General features: G+C 45.5%; 1 protein-coding gene across 4 annotated transcripts in view; it reads left to right on the top strand.

Annotated features, from left to right (window-relative positions):
• Positions 1-356: 356 nt before the first annotated feature.
• The window catches only part of LOC308572531 (transcription factor CP2-like protein 1), a 32,171-nt gene continuing 13,661 nt past the window's right edge, over positions 357-18,866 (top strand). Inside the window, exons 1-9 of one of the 4 annotated variants that reach the window (XM_081168676.1) lie at positions 357-437; positions 5,003-5,070; positions 8,593-8,763; positions 9,847-10,645; positions 12,137-12,329; positions 14,074-14,184; positions 16,475-16,629; positions 17,577-17,650; positions 18,129-18,234. In XM_081168676.1, the coding sequence (XP_081024802.1) occupies positions 14,102-14,184; positions 16,475-16,629; positions 17,577-17,650; positions 18,129-18,234 (418 nt within the window). In that variant the 5' untranslated portion in view covers positions 357-437; positions 5,003-5,070; positions 8,593-8,763; ... (1 more) ...; positions 12,137-12,329; positions 14,074-14,101. Of the gene's footprint in view, positions 438-5,002; positions 5,071-7,056; positions 7,966-8,592; positions 8,764-9,846; positions 10,646-12,136; positions 12,330-13,673; positions 14,185-16,474; positions 16,630-17,576; positions 17,651-18,128; positions 18,235-18,866 lie in introns of those variants that run through there. The other 3 variants (XM_081168678.1, XM_081168677.1, XM_081168675.1) reach the window with 3 other exon arrangements.

The following is an 18,866-nucleotide window of genomic DNA, read 5'->3' as shown; positions in this document are numbered from 1 at the left end:
TGTGTATGTTTGAGTACCTTTGTTTAATTAAACAATCTATGGCCTTTTAAATGGTGGGAGGGTGGAATTGTTATTGTGTGTTGTTATGCTCTGCGTTTTTGTGTTTTTGCAGGCGTCTTATGCTCCCGGGTACATATAAGTGAAATCACACATAGCAAAAGCCTGCAAACACCCTCTAAATCTCTGGAAACCCCTGTAAAACCCTTTTAGAAAACCAGCAGCACTTAATAGACTGGCATGAATAGTGGCAATGCTGGCTCTCAGTATTCCTTGTCTCTGCAGGATGGCATGGAAACAACGACAAGGTTTTTTTTTGCAGTTTCCCTGTTCTTTTCTGGCCCTTTTTTGCGGTTTAACTCGATTTATTTAATAATTTCCCAGTGCCACACGGACACGGGGTCGAGCACGAGTCGAATGTGTGGAGACGCCTGTATATTGTAAGCCTCCCTGTGATACTCGTATGAAGAACAGTATAGAAATTTAATAAATAAATAAAAAGAAAGAGAGAGAGAGAGAGAGAGAGAGAGAAAGAAAGAAAGAAAGAAAGAAAGAAAGAAAGAAAGAAAGAAAGAAAGAAAGAAAGAAATGTGGTTCATGTGTACAGTAGTACCTCGGGTTGCAGACGCTTCCGGTTACAGACTCAGCTAACCCAGAAATAGTACCTCTGGTTAAGAACTTTGCCTCAGGATGAGAACAGAAATCGCGTGGCAGCAGCGGGAGGCCCCATTAGCTAAAGTGGTGTCTCAGGTTAAGAACAGTTTCAGGTTAACAACGGACCTCCAGAACGAATTAAGTTCTTAACCCGAGGTACCACTGTATTTTTATGTGTGTGTGTGTGAGAGAGAGAAAGAATGAATGAGGGTGTGACTGTATATTGTGTGTGTGCTTTGTTTCCACCCTTTAAAGTTTTTGGAGCCCCACCCACTGCTAGAATGTGGCCCTTGGAGAACGCTCCCCAGCTCTGGGGAACTTCCGGGGTGGCGCCATCGGCAACGGCGGACTCCCTCTGATCTGGAGGGACTAGCTCCACGCGAAACGGGTCTTTTCCGCTACGGCGAAGCGGGGACCCTTTCAAAAATCACAGGCGGATGAAGCCTGTGACCATGGGACTCGGCGGGCACCTTTAGCGCCCCCCCAACCTGCAAAAGAACCCACTAACGGGCTCCGGAGCGAAGAGGGGGAAGTGGCGCGGTGCTGAGAGTCAACTGCTTCTTCCGTGGAGCGAAGCCGCACAGCCGTTGCCGGAGAGCGCTGCCTTTTTCCTGGGACATTTGGCTTCTAAAATAATCACCCGTGAGTACTTAAACTCGGACAATTGGACTTTAAATAAGGACTTGTGAGCAGAAAGGAGAATTGGACTTAAAAGTTTACCTCAATTTGGCACTGAAAAGGGAAGGTCTAAACAGGAAGTCAGCCTTCCGTTTCTTTGTAGATAGATTAAAGCAAAGACATGGCAAACTAGAGCTCAGAAAATCGCTTGTAAAAGATTAACTTTCACCATTTAAAATTGTTGAACCCCCTTCCGAAGCAGGGGAAGAGGGGGGATTTTTTCGGACTGTTTAAACCTGCAGAAGTGAGTCTAAAGTAAAGTAACTTTCCACCGTCCTGATCCTGGAGCGGGGTGTCAGGACTGACGTGTTTTTTTGTGTGTTTTTTTAAGCTCATTGACCAGAGACAAACGTTTTTGACAGATAGCTATAAAAAGAGAAACAGTGATCCATTGTTCCCCTTCGCTTTTTAAAGGAACAAATATTGACAAAATATCTGAAAAAGGAAACTTTGTTGTTAGACTTGTTTTTAAAAGAAAGAACAAATAGAAGTTTTCCCCCTAGAGGGAGACTGTGAAACTGTAACCATCTCCGGGGAGCTTGCAGCTGTTACAGATTACAATCGTGGGAATAGACTTCTGACCTTGCAGGACAATGTATTCAGAAGCTCTGTTGTGTGCTTTCTCTAAAACAAATGCCCTACTGGAACAGCTACATGAGAAGACGGATTTGATGACTGATGCGATCAGAAATTTTGAACAGGCAGTGGGAAATTATATGGAGCCCACCCAGGAATTAAATCAGGAGTGTGCCCTGACAGAACAGATGAGGGAAGAGGATGTTGCTGAATCTCGGGCACCAGAGACAGAGGGAGCTGTGGCCCAGCAGGAACATGAGCCTTTGGATTTGACAAATGAACTTGGAAAAAGCCAGATTTGGAAAGATAAAGTTTGGTTTGGCTTGGAAATGGGGGGGTTGGATAGACCCCCCCTATGCAGGGATGTTTGGACTTTTCAAGTCTGGCAATGGCCCGTGAGATGTTTGGGGTTGTGGGGGCTCTTAATTTTGGAGGGTTTTTGAAATATGTTCTTAAATACCACATGGAGTTTAGTGTGGACTATGGAAAAGGGGCTGATTTGTTGAGAAGGGTTAAAAACATTGTTAAGCTGGAGTTCCCACGAGTGAAAGGAGCAGGAGACAAAGGAAAATACAGTTATAAATATGAAGAAGAGCCGCGGAAGGGACATGGAAGAGACTTAAGGGCCTCGGATACAAGGTTACCAGGTTAATGCGCTAGATCAGTGGGATAATAAGGACTGACAAAACCCGGGACCAGGAGGAAGGGACGCTGGATGAAGATTGGATTGTTTTTATTTCTTCTTTTTTTTACTACTAGGATTGTTTTATAAAATTGATGAATGTTAGAAAAATGTTGGAACGAAATTACTTGGCTTTAGCAAAAATGTTTAAAGAATTATGTAAGAATATTATGGTTATGAGAAGTTGGTAAAAATAAGATTTAAGTTTTAAGTTTTAAGGTTTTTTACAGTAAGATAAGATTAAAATAGATTAAGGTAATGTAATGACAGAATATTATGAAATATGGAAAGGATTTGCTGCGACAATTAACAACTAGGATACAAAAAAGGGGGGAGGAGGAGGTCAAAGAAAGAAGGTAATGACAGTTGAGGATTTGAGAATGATGGATTTGTTTTTAAGTGTTTGTGGTGTATTTTTGTTTTTTGAATTTGTATTGTTTGATGTGGTTTGTTTTTTCTTTCTTTTTTCTTCTTTGTTCCTTTTTGTAATTCTATAAAACTTTCAATAAATATCATTTTTTTTAAAAAAGAGAACGCTCCCTAGCTCTGGTTCGTATAATGTAGTTCAGACAGCAGCTAGGCTATGTCTGAGTGTCTCTTCTTCAATTGCCTATAAAATGGGGACTCTTTTGTTCTATCCTTCTAAAACACTGCAGACCTAATCCTTTGCAGGGTAGCGGAATGCCTGACAGTTTCATGCCGGTAGGCAAAATAAAGAACGCTGAAGGTACAAGCAGAAGGTATGCACCTGGGTCTCCCATTAAAAGTAATGTGAAGATTATAGGAAGAGCACCGTTTTTTAAATTGCCTGCGAAACAGGGGGCCCTTTGTTCAGTGTGTCTGAAATCTGGCAGGTCTGATGGCCTGTTTGGGAAAGGAGTGCTAGTAGTATTTAATCCTATTTGGATAGATAACAAGGAATATACAGGCAGCAGATGATTGACTGGTCTCCCATTAAATCAGCGGGGGGAAATAATACAGAAACAATGAAATGTTTGCAATGGAATGTATGGGGGGGGGACTTTAAAAATGAGAAGCAGATAGAAAAAAGTATTTGTTTCTCTTCCTACCCTGTTGGATGGGTGGGGTATAAGTAATATACTACTACTGCTACTGCTACTACTACTACTACTACTACTACTACTACTACTGACTCCTAGTTACTTGTCTGGCATGCTCCTAGAGATGCCTTGTAGTGTTTCTCCCCCTCAGGCAGAGCTCTGGAGGAGCTGTCACTGCTGAACAATATTTAACAGGTACATATTCCTTGATCTCTGTAACTTAATGCTCGGACAAGCTACACCTGATGAACTTCCGCTCACTATGTTGCAAGTCTCCAGGATATAAAGTGGAACATGTATATGTCTTCCATACCCGTTTCCTCTGCCCACTAAACCCCTCTCCCTATCTGAAAAGGAAGCATTTGCTGTGTACAAGGCTGGCTCCCCCAAAGTATGGAAGCACGCTTAGTGCTCAGCTCTTTGAACCTAAGTGATGGGTTCTGCAAGTTGCATTGGGAAGTTATAACCCAAAGCATAAGAAATGCCGTGATGTCCTCAGTGTTTGGTCTTCAGAGACTTGGGCCCCATCTGCCCTATACATTTAAAGCTGTATCATACCACTTTGAGCAGTCACGGCTTCCCCACAACGATGCTGGGAAGTGTCATTGGTTAAGGGTGCTGAGAGTTGCTAAGAGACCCCCTCGGGATCATGGCTTGCTCCTCCACAATGAGCCACAATTACTAGCCAACCTTCAGTCATGATTTGTGGTTGGCTTGCCTTTCTAGGGAGTAACGAACAAACCACAGGCCCTGGTTTGGATGCAACGAGAAACCAAGGCTTTGTTTATCCCACTTGTGCAAAGGGAGGAATGAGGCGGGGGAGCAATTGAGCAGTGCGTACCAGCATGTTGCACATTCACAACAGACCAAAATTAGCTGGAAAGGCTGTGTTCTATCATTACAGTGGTACCTCAGGTTTAGTACTGAATTTGTTTCGGAGATCCGTACTTAACCTGAAACTATTATTAACCTGAAGCACCACTTTAGCTAATGGGGCCTCCTGCTGCTGCTGCGCAGCCGGAGCACAATTTCTGTTCTCATCCTGAAGCAAAGTTTTTAACCTGAAGCACTATTTCTGGGTTAGCAGAGTCTGTAACCTGAAGCGTATGTAACCCGAGGTACCACTGTATCTGTGAACACCCAAGAAATGTTCATGTGCTCTGAAAGCATTTTCTGTTATTGTGTGTTCCAGGGCTGAGCCCCAGCACTGCCAGTTTGCTCTGGGGTCAAACCCCCTCTCGGGTGAAGGCAATACCTGTGCCTCACTCCTGTCCCCGAGCTACAAATGGTGCCCAGGCAGGACCTGGACTTTGGATATGAATTTTCCTCTCTGCTGTTCCTCCTCCTTCTCCAGGCCTTTGATCTCCATATGTTTTGACATCAAACACGTGCCAGGTTTCTAGGACAGCGTGAGAGCCTCTGGTATGTATACAGTATAAACAAGAGAAATAGGAGTTGGGGGTTGGTGCTGGAGATGGGGGGGGGGAGAGGCAATCTATGCCATTTGTTTACTGATAAATTTATTGCTTGCTTAGTTGTTTGCAGATAAAACTTCACCAGAGGCAAACGGGAGAGTGCCAGCAACTCCCTGAGGAGGAAGAGTGGGGCGGAGATCAGAAATCTCAGCAAGGGGATGGGATATTCCACTTGTGGAGAATTGACAAGGGCTGCTACACACAATTGCCTCCACACGTTGCGTGAAGGAATGAACCGATGAATGGCGGCTTGCAGGTCCTTGAAGCCTAGTCCTGTATGTTGCCACCACATCCCTGGGATTAATGCACACGGGAGCCCTCCACACATGCATCTGTGCATGCAGAGACCTCTTGCCAATGAATGTTGAAACAGATGTCTGTCGGGGAGGGTGGTGTTGGTGTGTGGGGATGGTGGTAGGTGGGGAGACCTCACGTGGCCCCATGGCCTCCTCCATGTATTCATTCAATGTGTGAAGGGGGTTAAGTAGGACCCACCCTCCGTGTCAGAGTTTAATTCCTATGACAGAAAGAGAAATAGGCCCCTTCTACGCTGTGTCATGCCAGTCATGGCTTCTCCCAAAGAATCCTGGGAACTGTAGTTTGTTAAGGGTACTGAGAGTTGCTAGGAGACCCCTATTCCCCTCACGGAGAAACCGTTCTCAGAGTGCTTTGACTATCAGTCCTCCTTCTTGGGGAACTCTGGGAATTTTAGAATATTATTTTGGAATATTATTGTTTGGTTTAAGAAACCATTGATAACTTCCCAAGGAACCCCATTACTTCCCCTTTTAGACCAGAAACAGGACCCTCTAATTGTTGTCAGCCATCCCCTAGCCCTCCTGCCAGATTCCACTTTTGGGTCCGGAGCGCCTGCTCTTCTCTCTCATCCCCTGGCCACACAGCCCTTAAACTCAGGGAATGTGCAGCACCTCAGCCTTAGAGTTGCCAATTGACCAGAAAAAAAACAAAATGGCGGATGCTGTCCCATTGCCAGGTTTAAAGTAACATTCAACTGCTGTCCTTCACCTCAGGCGGCAAAGTGTCTTGGACCAGCTCCAGCCAAAGGCTGCATGGCTTTTGTCTCTCGGTTTCCAACAAAACCGCTGGGACCCCACCTCTTGGCTCTACCATTTGACTTGCTTGGTTTCCCTGTAGGAAGCAACATGTCCCCCCCATAATAATAATAATAATTCAAGAGTTTAATAATTCAAGCTGAAATGCTTAGGGGTTAAGCAATGCCCTTTTCCCTCAAGGCACATCAGAGGCTGGGCAGCATATACAGATAATGAAAATTAACCCAGTTGTATATACTGAATTCAGGGCCTTCTCCATATTTTGTCTTTTGCTGAGTCTGTCTTTACAGGCTGAAAGCTGACACTTCGACCACACACATCATTAATGCCTGGAACTAGCACTAGGCTGGATGAGGGCCAACAAACTAAGGCTCAACTCAGATAAGATGTAGAGACTGTTGGCTGAGTAGGTTGTCTGTCTTGGGAAGTGACGTTCATTTTGCATTTTCTTAGATCAGGGGTAGGGAAGTTACCCTTCAGCTGGTGTTGGTCTCTCAGCTCCCATCATCACTTACCACTGGCCATGCTGGCTGGTGCTGATGGGAGTCGGTGGGCCATACCTTCCCCCTGCAACAGGAGCAGGGAGACCCAGGTTCAAATCCTGTTTCATCCATGAAGCTCATTGAGTGACACCGGGCCAGTCAGTATCTTTGAGCCTACCTTCAAGGGTTGTTGTGAGGATTAAAGTATGTAGGCTTATCTTGTGCTCCTTGGAGAAAAGGTGTGTATAAATGAAACACATACATACATATATATATTTAAAATGGTTGAACAAATTAATGGAGGGTGATATATCAATGACATTTAGAGCTAAAAATGGAACAAATGAGTTGCATTCTACTCAGAGCAGACTTATTGAAATGAATGAACCAAAGTTAATCATGTCTGTTAACTTCAGTGGGTCTACTCTGAGCAGGAATACCACCCTCTGTGTTTCAGGCAGGATTCGTTTGATGGCCAAATCCTGGGGACAGATGATTTCTGACATGCTATGATTAGCCAGTGGCATCTGGCTGGCCACAGAGATGCAGTGTCAAACCAGATATCTGTCTGAACCCATGGGAAGCACCCCTTGTGATCAATTATGTGATCAAGTATCTAGTCCTGGTTGTAGCTGTTCACTGCTTCCTGAACTATTTGGGGAGACATTTGTCACCTTGAATTAAACCTTGGGCATTCAGACCGTGATTCCTCTGGGCGATTCCTTCAGCCAAGGGTTCTATCCTCTCTTCCTGCCCATTTTCACAACAACCCCCTCCCTTTTTAAAATTGTTTGCTGTAAACCCTGATTTCGTATTCAGAGAACATTCCATATTGTGGATATTTCCTTTCCTCACCCCTCGCTTTGAACACATTATACGGGGAAAGTAAGCAACAAGTTACAGTACAGGGAAGAGTACAAAGGAGCTATTTCTGAATAATAAAACTGGCGAGGCTTCCAGTTCAGCTCCCAAAACAAACATCCCAAGTTAGCTCATCTAAACCCCAGAAGGAGCCAGAGATAATGAGGGTCTCAGCTCCAGAAGCAAAGCCTGGGAACTGTATAAAGTAATAATAAAGATAACTGTGCCCTTGAGCATGCACAGGGTACCCCTACGTCACCACTAAATAACCACAGCCAACCCTACAAAGTTAGGGATTAGGTAGGAGCAAGATTTCCAGGTTGGGGTTGGGGATTTTAAGGAGGTTGGAGCATTAGCAAATCTGTTGTGAAATTAGTCTATATCACCTTGATGCTGCGACTTGCTAATGCTTTTGTTACAAACTTAGTAAGTGAACTGGTGCAAAAATCAGGATGTGGTGGGGTTTTTGGGGGGGGGTTGGTGTGTGTGTGTTCAGGGATAAGCTGGAGAGGAATGGATAGAGTTAATTAAGCAACCAAATAGACAAGAAATGAGCACTGGATCTGTTTGCAGATACGTGGTTTCAGGGTGTACGGTTCCACCATAATGAGGCCTAGAAACTTGAACTATTTTTTTTAAAAAAATCCCCACTGCAAACAGTACCTTCACAGAACAATTATTTTCACATGCACGGCACAGTAGAAGGCAGAATTACCTTTCCTATTCGTCTGGCAACTGGAGCACAAAAACATTCATTTTGCCCAAATGCAATCATAGGGAAGTTGTAAGCTGCCAAAGCTCTGTATGGCAGCATATATGACTCATGCCCCACCGTGTCTCCTCTCTCCATGGCCTTTGCTGAACCTTCTTAGTCAGAGCGACTGCGTAGGAAGAAGAGGAGCTGTAGAATGGATGCTTAGCACACCGTCAGCATCCCAGAGCTAGTAACACTCTGTTTTAAGACGAGTTTCTCTCAAGGTCCCTCATCCCCGGGGCCCAAAGTGACTCTCTTAGATTCAACCAGCTTCTCTGCTTCACTTCTCCTGATTGCAGGGAATCTATTCCAGAAGAGGATCTTGTCCTGGCACAGGATTCCACCAGGGACCAAGGGTTCCTTACATGCCGGCTGCCAGCTAAGGATCGCTCTACTCCATTGCAATATTCTCTACCAAAGAAAACCTGGAACTGGAATTTACTTCCTCCTGTAATGGGACACGGTGAAATGTAATGGGGAGAGGGGAAAAGCTTAAGCAATGTTTGCCCAACTCAAATTTTCTTTAAAAAATGAATTTAGGATTCTCCTAATCAGAATTTTAGTACTAAGTCATGGTTTAGCTTTCATAGTGGGAGTAGAGAATTATCAACATTCATAACAGACCCTCTGAGGGTCCCTATTTTCCAAGTACAGTCCTGGATTTACAGAAGCCAGAATGTCCTTGAATGTCCCGCTTTTCCTTAGGACATCAGAGAAATGTTGGAGGGTATGTCATAAACTGATAGGTAATGTGACTGTCCTCAAATTCATGGACTAATATGTTGAATGGTAGTCCAGGTAGGGAGGGGCAGGAGAAATTCAATTTTGTTGGCATATTAATGAGAAACTACTCTAATCCACACTCAGCCAATATGCAAAACCAAACCACAGCTCCCCTTTAAAATTCACACTACTTCTAAGGTTGCAGTGAAGTTCCCCAACCCACCAATGTCTACAAAAATGCATTCACAGTCGTACCTTGGAACCCAAACGCCTTGGTACTCTGACGTTTTGGCTCCCGAACACCAGAAACCCAGAAGTGAGTGTTCCGGTTTGTGAGCATTCTTTGGAACCCAAATGTCTGATGGGGCTTCCATGGCTTCTGATTGGTTGCAGGAGCTTCCTGCAGCCAATCAGAAGCCACGCTTTGGTTCCCAAATGTATTGGAAGTCAAATGGACTTCTGGAACGGATTCTGTTCGACTTCCAAGGTACGGCTGTATTAAGGCAGGGGTGGGGCTGAACCCCCCCCCCAAATCCCTGTAGTAGGTGAAAGTGTTCATGCCACAACAAGGCACCTATCATGATAAGTAATAAACAAAAAATCAATAGGGAAAAATTCTTGCAAAAATGTACTTCAGGCAAAGCTCCATTTTTTAAAAAGGCGTTTATTAGGAGAACTGTGCACTAACATGCTGATGAATTTTCTGGAGAATTTCTCCCCCATGCATATTGCAGACCCTCCTAAGTGTCCCTGTTTTCTAGTGACATCCCTGATTTAGAGAAGCCATCCCGGTTTCTGATCTGATCCCGGAATGTCCCGCTTTTCCTTAGAACATTCCTATTTTCATTGGGGAAAGGTCAGAGGGTATGGAGTTATCTGACCCCTGAGCTGTCTGAAGGCAATCCTGTATAGGGAAGTATTTTTTTTTTAATGTTTACTGTTTTATTATGCTTTAATATATGTTGGTAGCTGCCCAGAGTGGCTGGGGCAGCCCAGTAAGATGTGTGGGGCATAAATAGTAAAATTATCAGTGTGTGGGGTGGGGTGGGAGAACTGAGCTCTCTGTGTGTGCTCCACACAGCCTGCACTGAGCCTCTTATGCTAGCACACTGAGCCCAGGTGTGATGGAGGACACTGTCTCATCATGGGGAGGGTTCAACTTCCAGTGTGCTCTGTTTCCACACACAGGACATGTGTGTGTAGATGCGTGCCCATATTGTCCTTGACCTCAGGCAGCAAAATATCTTGAACCAGCCTTGACTTGAAGGGCAACTTCAAGTCTCCTGCTCACCCTTCTTAGCTTCTTTCTTTATTCGCCAGACTTGAACCCGGACTGCCCTTCCAATAGAATATAGTGTTCTACACAGTGCAACTTGCGCTCTCCAGGGTTTCAGAGCAAAGGCCTTCTGAGAGATGCAGAGGGCTGGACGCATGCCAAGAATGTGCTTTGCCACTGAGCTATGGCATCCCCCATACCTCCCACAGACCTGCTGTACGAAGTACAGGTGCAATTTGCCCGTCTCCGGAATTGACACCTGGGCTCTTGAACACGCCGGGCGAGTTCACTTTTATGATGCTGGCGGTGACGCTGCCAAAACAATCACACAATTGGGAATCGTCCGGCAAGAGGTGAGGAGCAGGCAACAATTCCACCCCCCACCCCCACTGCCCTTTCCCTCTTTTCATTCTGGTAGTGATTGTCTGACTTGGAGGATTTACATAATGACACATTTATAACACTTCTCCGTAATAATACGGAAATGGCTCCAGGACGGTTGCGCAAGAGCCGAAAGGATTCTTCCTGCCTTACTGCGTCAGACCCCATTTTCCCCACTGACCTCCTACACACTCCAGGCAACTCTGTGTTTGACTATGCAACAGTCATTACTACCAACACTGCCTTCAAAGTTAACCCATTGTGAGGCCAGCTCTCAGGAAGACACACTTTTAGGTGATGGAATTGGAAGGCTTCTATTTGCCCGTAAGAGAGAGCTATGTGTAGTAAAGTGGATTTAGAAGGGGAAATGGGGAGTCCCTGGTTTGAACCTTATCTCTGATAATAATTAAAAACTTCCCTAAACATGTGTAATATATTGACCAGCTTCAGGTTTGAGGGGGGCCCTAGTGGGTCCCTTCCTCTCTTTCTTGGTCCCAGGAAAAACTTATTTGGGTGGGTGGCTGTCATCCTAGATGCAATGCTAGGTGAGGAGCATTGTGGGAAACTGGACCGGCTACCTGGGGCTGCTCAGAGCACGGGGCCAGAATTTTAAGCATTCCAGGGAGAGGCATCAGCAGTGGGTCTTGTCTGGGCCCTGGCAATGGTCCAAGGATGCCAGGGGACAGCACCAATCCTGTATGGCTGTCACAAATCTGCTAGGAGGCCTTGGGCAAGCCGCCATCTGATCAGCCTCAGACACCCTTTCTGCAATGTGAGAAGAACAAAGCTGACCTACTTTGTGGGGCTTTTGCACCGCAATGAGGGAGGCGAAGGGCTTTGAACATTTGAAATGAGCTGCAGAAGTCTGATTATGATTCCCAGGACTAGTTCTGTCATTAGGATGGGTGGGGTGTTTGTACGCATATGGGGAGGACGTCTGCCAGAGCCTGGTCAGTGAAGGATGGGCTGGGCTGTCCATTATCAGGACTCCAGGGCAAGTTTTGCCCTTCCCTATAAAGGCATACTAGGGACATGGATGGAGCTGTGGTCTAAACCACTGAGCCTCTTGGGCTTGCCGATCAGAAGGTCAGTGGTTCGAATCCCTGCAATGGCGTGAGCTCCCATTGTTCGGTCCCAGCTCCTGCCAACCTAGCAGTTTGAAAGCGCGCCAATGCAAGTAGATAAATAGGTACCGCTCTGGCGGGAAGATAAACGGCATTTCCGTGCGCTGCTCTGGTTTGCCAGAAGCGGCTTAGTCATGCTGGCCACGTGACCCGGAAGCTGTACGCTGGGTCCCTCAGCCAATAAAGCGAGATGAGCGCCGCAACCCCAGAGTCAGCCACTACTGGTCAGGGATCCCTTTACCTTTACCTTATAAAGGCATACGGTGCCATGATTGCTAAGCAGCTTGAGGATAAAATAGTCCGTATCTATCTTGACTCCAGATGCTGTTGTTTCTACAGATCAGATCAATGGTTGCAACCAGAGCACCATCTAGTTTTATGTTTATGGCCACAGATTCTCCATCCCTGGATGCTGTGAAAGGCCAGTGGTCTGAGAAGGTGGATGAAGTGCTTGGAGGAGGTGTGGCCAACCACGTCTGCTTGACCTTTGGCTCACCTTGGCTCTGGTTTTTAGCAAGGTGCCTGGGTCCAGGTAAGTGCCTCACTGTGAAAGGGGCTGGTCCTGATTGCCTTGAAAGAGGTGGCTGAGTGAGATCACTCCCTGGATGGACCTCGGGGATTCTAGCAGCTACCAGACAGTTTTATATATACCGTATATCATCTTCTTGGGCAAGGCAATTGGGTGAGGTGGTTGTCTTTCAACTCCAGGCCTGCCTGGTTATGTTAAGCACCAAGGACTTTCCATCACCAAGGAAAGAGACCTCTCACCCCAAAAGGCTTTTGCCACGGTGCTTTTCCACCTTCCAGTTTTTTAAAAATAATAATAATAATTTTGCATCTGCCTTTGGTATTTTCTTTCTACTTTTACATGTATAAACCATCCTGATATTTGCACATCATAGGGAGGTATTAAAACAAACAAACCTGATAAATGAATGTCGAAAAAGTGCTGAGTTTTGGTTTCTCCCAGTGAAGGGACCAAGCATATAGAAGGAAGTATTGGGGTGCACTTCAGGATACACCACTGAAGTGGGTGCTAAATCTGCCCCCTGCTGACACCAGCCATTGTGAACCAGGCTGCAAAGCCCCATTCTGCCTGTTTTCTGTATCTTGGTCACGCCAGAGTGTGACGGATTGCTGGATACTCTAGAACTGTGCTTGCTTTCAAGCAAGCCGCATGTAAATTCCCACCAGGGGTTCCCTTTCTAAAAGGGGGGTGTTCTGGAATCTGAGCCTGCCAGGAAGACATTTCAGTTGACCTGAAAGCAGCGAGAGCTGGCTATGATAAATATGCAGTAAAGGTAAAGTGCCCTGCCCATGCTAAAGAAGGATTCACCCCTCTTATCACTGAACATAGTCTGAGGAGGGAGGCTCACTCTGCATTCAAAAAGAAAGGCAATGCAACTTCGATGGAATCCACATTTTATTCAATGTTTTGAGAAGATTCTGCTGTTTGTGTGTACACAAAGCTCCCCCAGTTATCCGGTGGCAATGGAGACTTTCCCCTTCTGCACTGGGATGGGGGTTCCAGAAAGAGAGACCCTTTCTAACCTGCCCCTCTAACCTATATCTAAAAATACAGAATGCTGGATTAAAATGCGGATCAGAAACCACAGTTTATTCTGTCACGCAGCTTGCTCCAGCAGCCAATGGAACATTATTGTTTTATTTTGCAAGTGGTTTAAGCAGAAATTATTTTGCTCTTCCTGTCTGCAATTACATTTACAAACATATGCAAGCAATTATTCTTTTATCTCCCTCCCTTCCCTCCCTCCCTCTGAATGATTTCATTTAATAGTGATAGTTTGTTGATTGTTCAAAAAAACCCTTAAATAAGGGTTTGAAATTTATCCAGCGCTGCCCAATGAAACCTAGTTCCAAACAGGCAATTTTACCTGACTTTGGGGTTTAGCCACCAGATTGTTGTTGTTGTTTTTTTACCTGCCTGGGCTTTTTCATGCTTCTTTCTCTGCTCTTTTGGACTATACACCCATGTCTCTCTTTAATGAGGTTGTGGGCTATTCTTTAAGTAAAGAAATGTGTCCTGGGTCCTTGGCACCCACCAGTTCCTCTGGTCAACCCCAGGAAAGGAAAAGGCTATAAAATGCTGTTATCCAAGGTATTTAACCCTCAGCCAATTGAATGGCATTTCCTTTTGAACACTCCCACCTGGCCGGCAGGTGCATAAAAAGAAAAGGGATGGTCCCAGTTGCACAACAGCCACAGCCTGCTGCAGAGCTAAGACTTTCTTTTCTTTTTCTCTGGTATTTTCCTAGTCCATCTTTTTTTTGGGATCTGCCAATCATGCTTTTCTGGCACAGCCAACCTGATCATTACTGGCCAAGCCCGGGGGAAGTGTATCCTTGCTCTGGAAGCAACATTATAAGGTGAGAGGCCTTCTTTTTTCTGCTTTGCCCTGTCCTGCCCTGCCCTGCATTTCCCTTCCCACCCAACGCCATCCGCAGAGGTCGGGGAGGTGGAAAGTTCATGCAGAAGCCTGAAATTTATTCAGGAAGGGATGCGTAGAATAGTGGCAGGAATTACTGGTGCTGCTTAGAACCTTTCAAACAGCCTCACTATAGACCAACAGCTCATCTAGCCTGCTTCCAACAGCAGGTCTTGTGAAATCTCACAAGCCGAGAGGGATCTGCTATTTGGAGGTAGACTGCCTCTGCACGGTGAGGCTCCACTTCAACTATTTTGGCTGATATCCCCTCCACAGACTCACCTCCCACAGATTTGTTTGTGACCTATTTTAAAGCCACCTACACTAGCGGCATTGCTATGTCTTGCAGTAGTTTAAGTTTCCTAAACAAATTCCAGGAAATTAAGCTCCACAGCACAGAAGCCAAGAATCATCCATGCGAGGGAGACTTTATGGACTTGTGAATGAACCAATGATTTGGATGGATCTCCCGTTGCTTTCCTTCTTGGGTTCAACTATGTTTGTTGGCTCTTTGGGGGTGCTTTGTATCCCCACCTGCAAGACTGCTCCAGCATGCCTCGCCAGTCTCCTCCCAAACTGCTGTCCAGAGTTTTTCACCTCCTGGTTCTCTCTCCTCTGCCCCTTCTTCCTTACTCTCTCCACTCTGCTGCTCTTGCCCACCTCTGCATCTTTCCTCAGCCTCCTATCTCTGCCTTCGGCCATGCTTGCAACTCTCGGTGGGGGTCTCCTCCTCTACTCTGCCTTCCTCTCCCTAACCAAAAGCTTCCTTTGAACCTGCTCTGAAGCTCACCTTTCCTAACACCTCCTCTGCCACCCGGATCTCTCCTTCATCCAGACTGTAACTCTGCAACTCTGCAGAGGTGGATTTATTTTTAAAGTCCAGAAAACCACCCCAGAGGCCTCTTCAAGCCCTGAGCGTGACAATCGAGCCTGTTGAAGTCTAGATTTTGCAGCCGCCCACAAGTTCTGTTAAACGGTTCAATTTAAGAGTCCAAGGCCAGTGAGATGCAAGAGGCAGGCAGAAAGAAAGACTTCTGTGACGTACGTCAGGTGGGAGGAAGACAGGGACTGACCCCAAGCCACCGAGAGAGCAACCTAGCTAAATGCGGAGGGTATTGTCGAAAGCCTTTTTGCAGACTCATGAGATGTGAAAACAGGCTTGCACACAGAGAGACTCACCCGGCAGTCTGGGGTAAAGAATTGCCCCCAGGAGAGCGGGCAAGGAAGCTTTTGTCAAGCAAAAGAGAGCTGTTTCTTTTCTTTCCCCCTTTCTTTCCCTTCAGAGCTGTTAAATGTGCCACTAACGAGTAACTTGGCTACATTTTGGCAAGCCGGCTAATTATAAATTGGGCAGTCTAGTAACCTTTGCTTGCTTTATTTGTAAGACAGATGTGAATGTTGTCAGTGCCGGACAGAACGTGAGAGAGAGATGCTTTCAGACAAAAGCTGTGTCCTACCTAGGGCACATTGAACACTCAGAAGTGGGATGAGGGAACAAAAACACCCCCCACCCGATGCCTTATGACTCATGATACTCCTACATAGAAAGGGCAAGGATGTAGAAATTAGCAGGTAATTTGCACGTAAACAACTAGCCATACTGCACCATCTAAGCACAGGGAAGCTACTGTTGGATTCGGCATCCTGACATTTGCACACTGCATATATGTACGTATGGAGTTTTTAAGTGCGTTTGAATATAGTCATACCTCATGTTACATTTGCTTCATGTTACAACCTGGAAGTATCAGAAAGGGTTACTTCCGGGTTTCGTCGCTCGCACATGTGCAGAAGCGCTAAATTGTGCCTTGCGCATGCGCAGAAGCACAAAATTGCGCTTCAGGTTGCGGGCTTTTCAGGTTGCGAATGGGCCTCTGGAACAGATCCCGTTCGCAACCAGAGGTATCACTGTATATATGTTGCATTTATGCCCCACCTTTTCCTCCAGAAACCACAAGGAGGTACTGTATACATTTAATCCTCACAACAAACCTGTGAAGTAGGTTAAGTTGAGAGGCAGTGACTGACCCAAGGTGCGGACTTCATGGCCGAGTGGGGATTTGAACCCTGGGTCTCCCGGGTCTTAGTCCAACACTCTAACCACTACACCAAACTGGCTCTCTGCCTGCAGGCTACTTCCTGCATGTACATGTTGTCTATGCAGGAGTTTCTCCCCTCAGCTGAGTGTAAAATCATCATTTGTAAGTGCCCCTCTCCCTTGCTACCTGCAGGGAACCCCTGACTTTGCCATTCCTGAAACAGGAAGAACCAAACAGCATCTCCACGTCGGCCGAACAACACTGCCCTTCTTTCCAGTATGTTCTGTGTGCCGTTACCTCTCCAGCTGTCAAGCAGCATGAGGAGACCCTTACCTATCTCAACCAAGGTAAGGTTTAGGGCAGGTGTGTGTGTGCTGAGGATGGAGTGAACTTTGCCTAGATGCTGACCCCTAGTGGTGAACATAAGGCATGGACAGATGTGTTGCCTCTTCAATAGACACAGTGAATAGGATGGTAAGCATCCAAGAAGCTTAAAAACAAACAAACCAACAGCTCAGGCTGGCTTTTACAGCTCAGAATGCTGCTAGCAGTTCGTTGAGGTTTCAGAAGGTTTTGCATGGATGCAGACCATGCTGATGGGTTTTGACCTCCAGATATTGTTGAACTCCCAACTTCCACCAGCCACAGCCGGCATGCCAGTGGTGAGGGATGAAGGGAATTGTGGAGGGTGACACAGCAGGGGTGGGGGATCCTTGGCCCTGCAGATGCTGCTGAACTACAATTCCCATCAGCCCCAGCAAGCATAGCCAGGGATGATGAGAGTTGCAGCTCAGCAACATCCGGAGGACCAAAAGTGCCGTGCATGTGAGCAAGAGGCTTCCCATCCACGACCCATGTAAAATTCCTGCTATATCTAAGGTGCTAGACTAGAACTCAAGTGAAATTTCAAAATTTTCAAGTTTTGCAATTTGGATTTCAGCATCAAAGCTTGATTCGGAATCCGACATTTGACTGATAGGCTTAAAATTGCATGCTTTCGATGGGATGTTTTCTGGTTGATTAATTATTCAGGTTGACATAAAATGTATTACATCATATTGCAAGCTGCCCATCAGATACTGTAAAATACTAAAGCTACAAATGTACACATGAACCTTTGCTAGCCAAATAGTTCAGTCGGCAGAGCATGAGACTCATAATCTCAGGGTTGTGAGTTCAAGACCCATGTTAGGCTTAGATAATCATTGGTGAAAATTTGTGCCTGATATTCCAGATTCTTGACCTATTGTTATACATCAGCCTCCCATTCCTGACATATTCTGCTCTTTTCTAGGGCAATCTTATGAGATCCGGATGCTGTGCAATCCCAAGATGGGAGAGTTTGCAGAGGGGCGCAAGTTACTGAAGGTGAGGATGGAAAGGGAGATTTGACTGGCATTAAACAAAAAAACCCTGGGGTGCTCATAATGCATAATTAGCTTTTGAAATTCATTGACACCATATATGTTGCAAAGGTGTTTTTTTTTTTGGGGGGGGGGACAAATAAATGAGTATATAGAAGATAGGTCCAGCCACTAAATTACAACAGCTAGATGCACAATCTCTCTGTTGAAAGCAAAGGTCCCAGATGTTGGGATATTCCCACCATGCCTTGCTTGTAGATGCTCCCTTCTCATTCCTGCTCTTCTGTTATTCATTTGCTAGCAAAAACATTTGGATTTCTCTTTTCTTAAATCTGAATGTTTTCAACATTCCTAATTGGGAGTGCTTTCAGACCTATGCATTTTAGGAGAAAAGGATGTGTAAGTTGTGTTTGATGAATTGCACTTCCCCAGTGGTATAAGTGGATCCTGGGGGATCTCTGACACCTCCTTCTCCCTGTCAGAGTGTTGTCAGGGTGGTATTCCATGACCGGCGACTACAGTATACTGAACACCAGCAGCTGGAGGGATGGAGGTGGAACAGGCCAGGTGACCGCATCCTGGATATTGGTAAGTAAGGATTCATTTTTTAATTGGGCCCTGGAGACTTTGCGCCCATTTAAATACTTCTAAACCTTGCTTCTTTTAAACCTTCAACATAACCGTCAGTCTTCTGTAACTGGGAATGCTTCATGGTGATTTTAGAGAAGATCAGATTGAAGATCAGATTGAGTTTTTTGTAAGCGAAACCCAGTCAACAGAACAAGGTTAAGGGTTCCCCTTAAGAAAAGCTTCGGCTTCAGTAGAAAATAAGTGCTAGGATGCAGGGAACATTTGCCCCACTTCTGTGAGCAATGAGAAATTCCAGGGGCACAGGGCTCCCTTGTAAGGAGGTCACTGGTTCACATTACTTCACTAGCGTGAATTAGGGTTATCAGTGGACTTGTAACGGAATGGAAAATTAAAGATGTGTAAGGTAATAAAGGAGAGAAATTGGAAACCAGGGGTGGGGTGGGGAATCTAGAAGGGAAGAAGAAGTAAGTAATTTGGATGTTATATTGTTAAATTATTGAAAATAAAATATGAAAAAAGGGAAGGAGGGTTATTAGAGTTTTGCAATGTTTGCATTTATTTACAAATGTAGAATTGTGCATGGGTGGAGGGGTTGCTTGAAGACTCCAAAGTCCACTGCTCCCGCATTA

The sequence above is a fragment of the Podarcis bocagei genome, assembly GCF_964188305.1.
Source record: "Podarcis bocagei genome assembly, chromosome: 13".
In the NCBI taxonomy this organism is placed as follows: Eukaryota; Metazoa; Chordata; class Lepidosauria; order Squamata; family Lacertidae; genus Podarcis; species Podarcis bocagei.
Note: the sequence above shows the minus strand (reverse complement) of the source record. Positions and strands in the feature narration are given on the sequence as shown.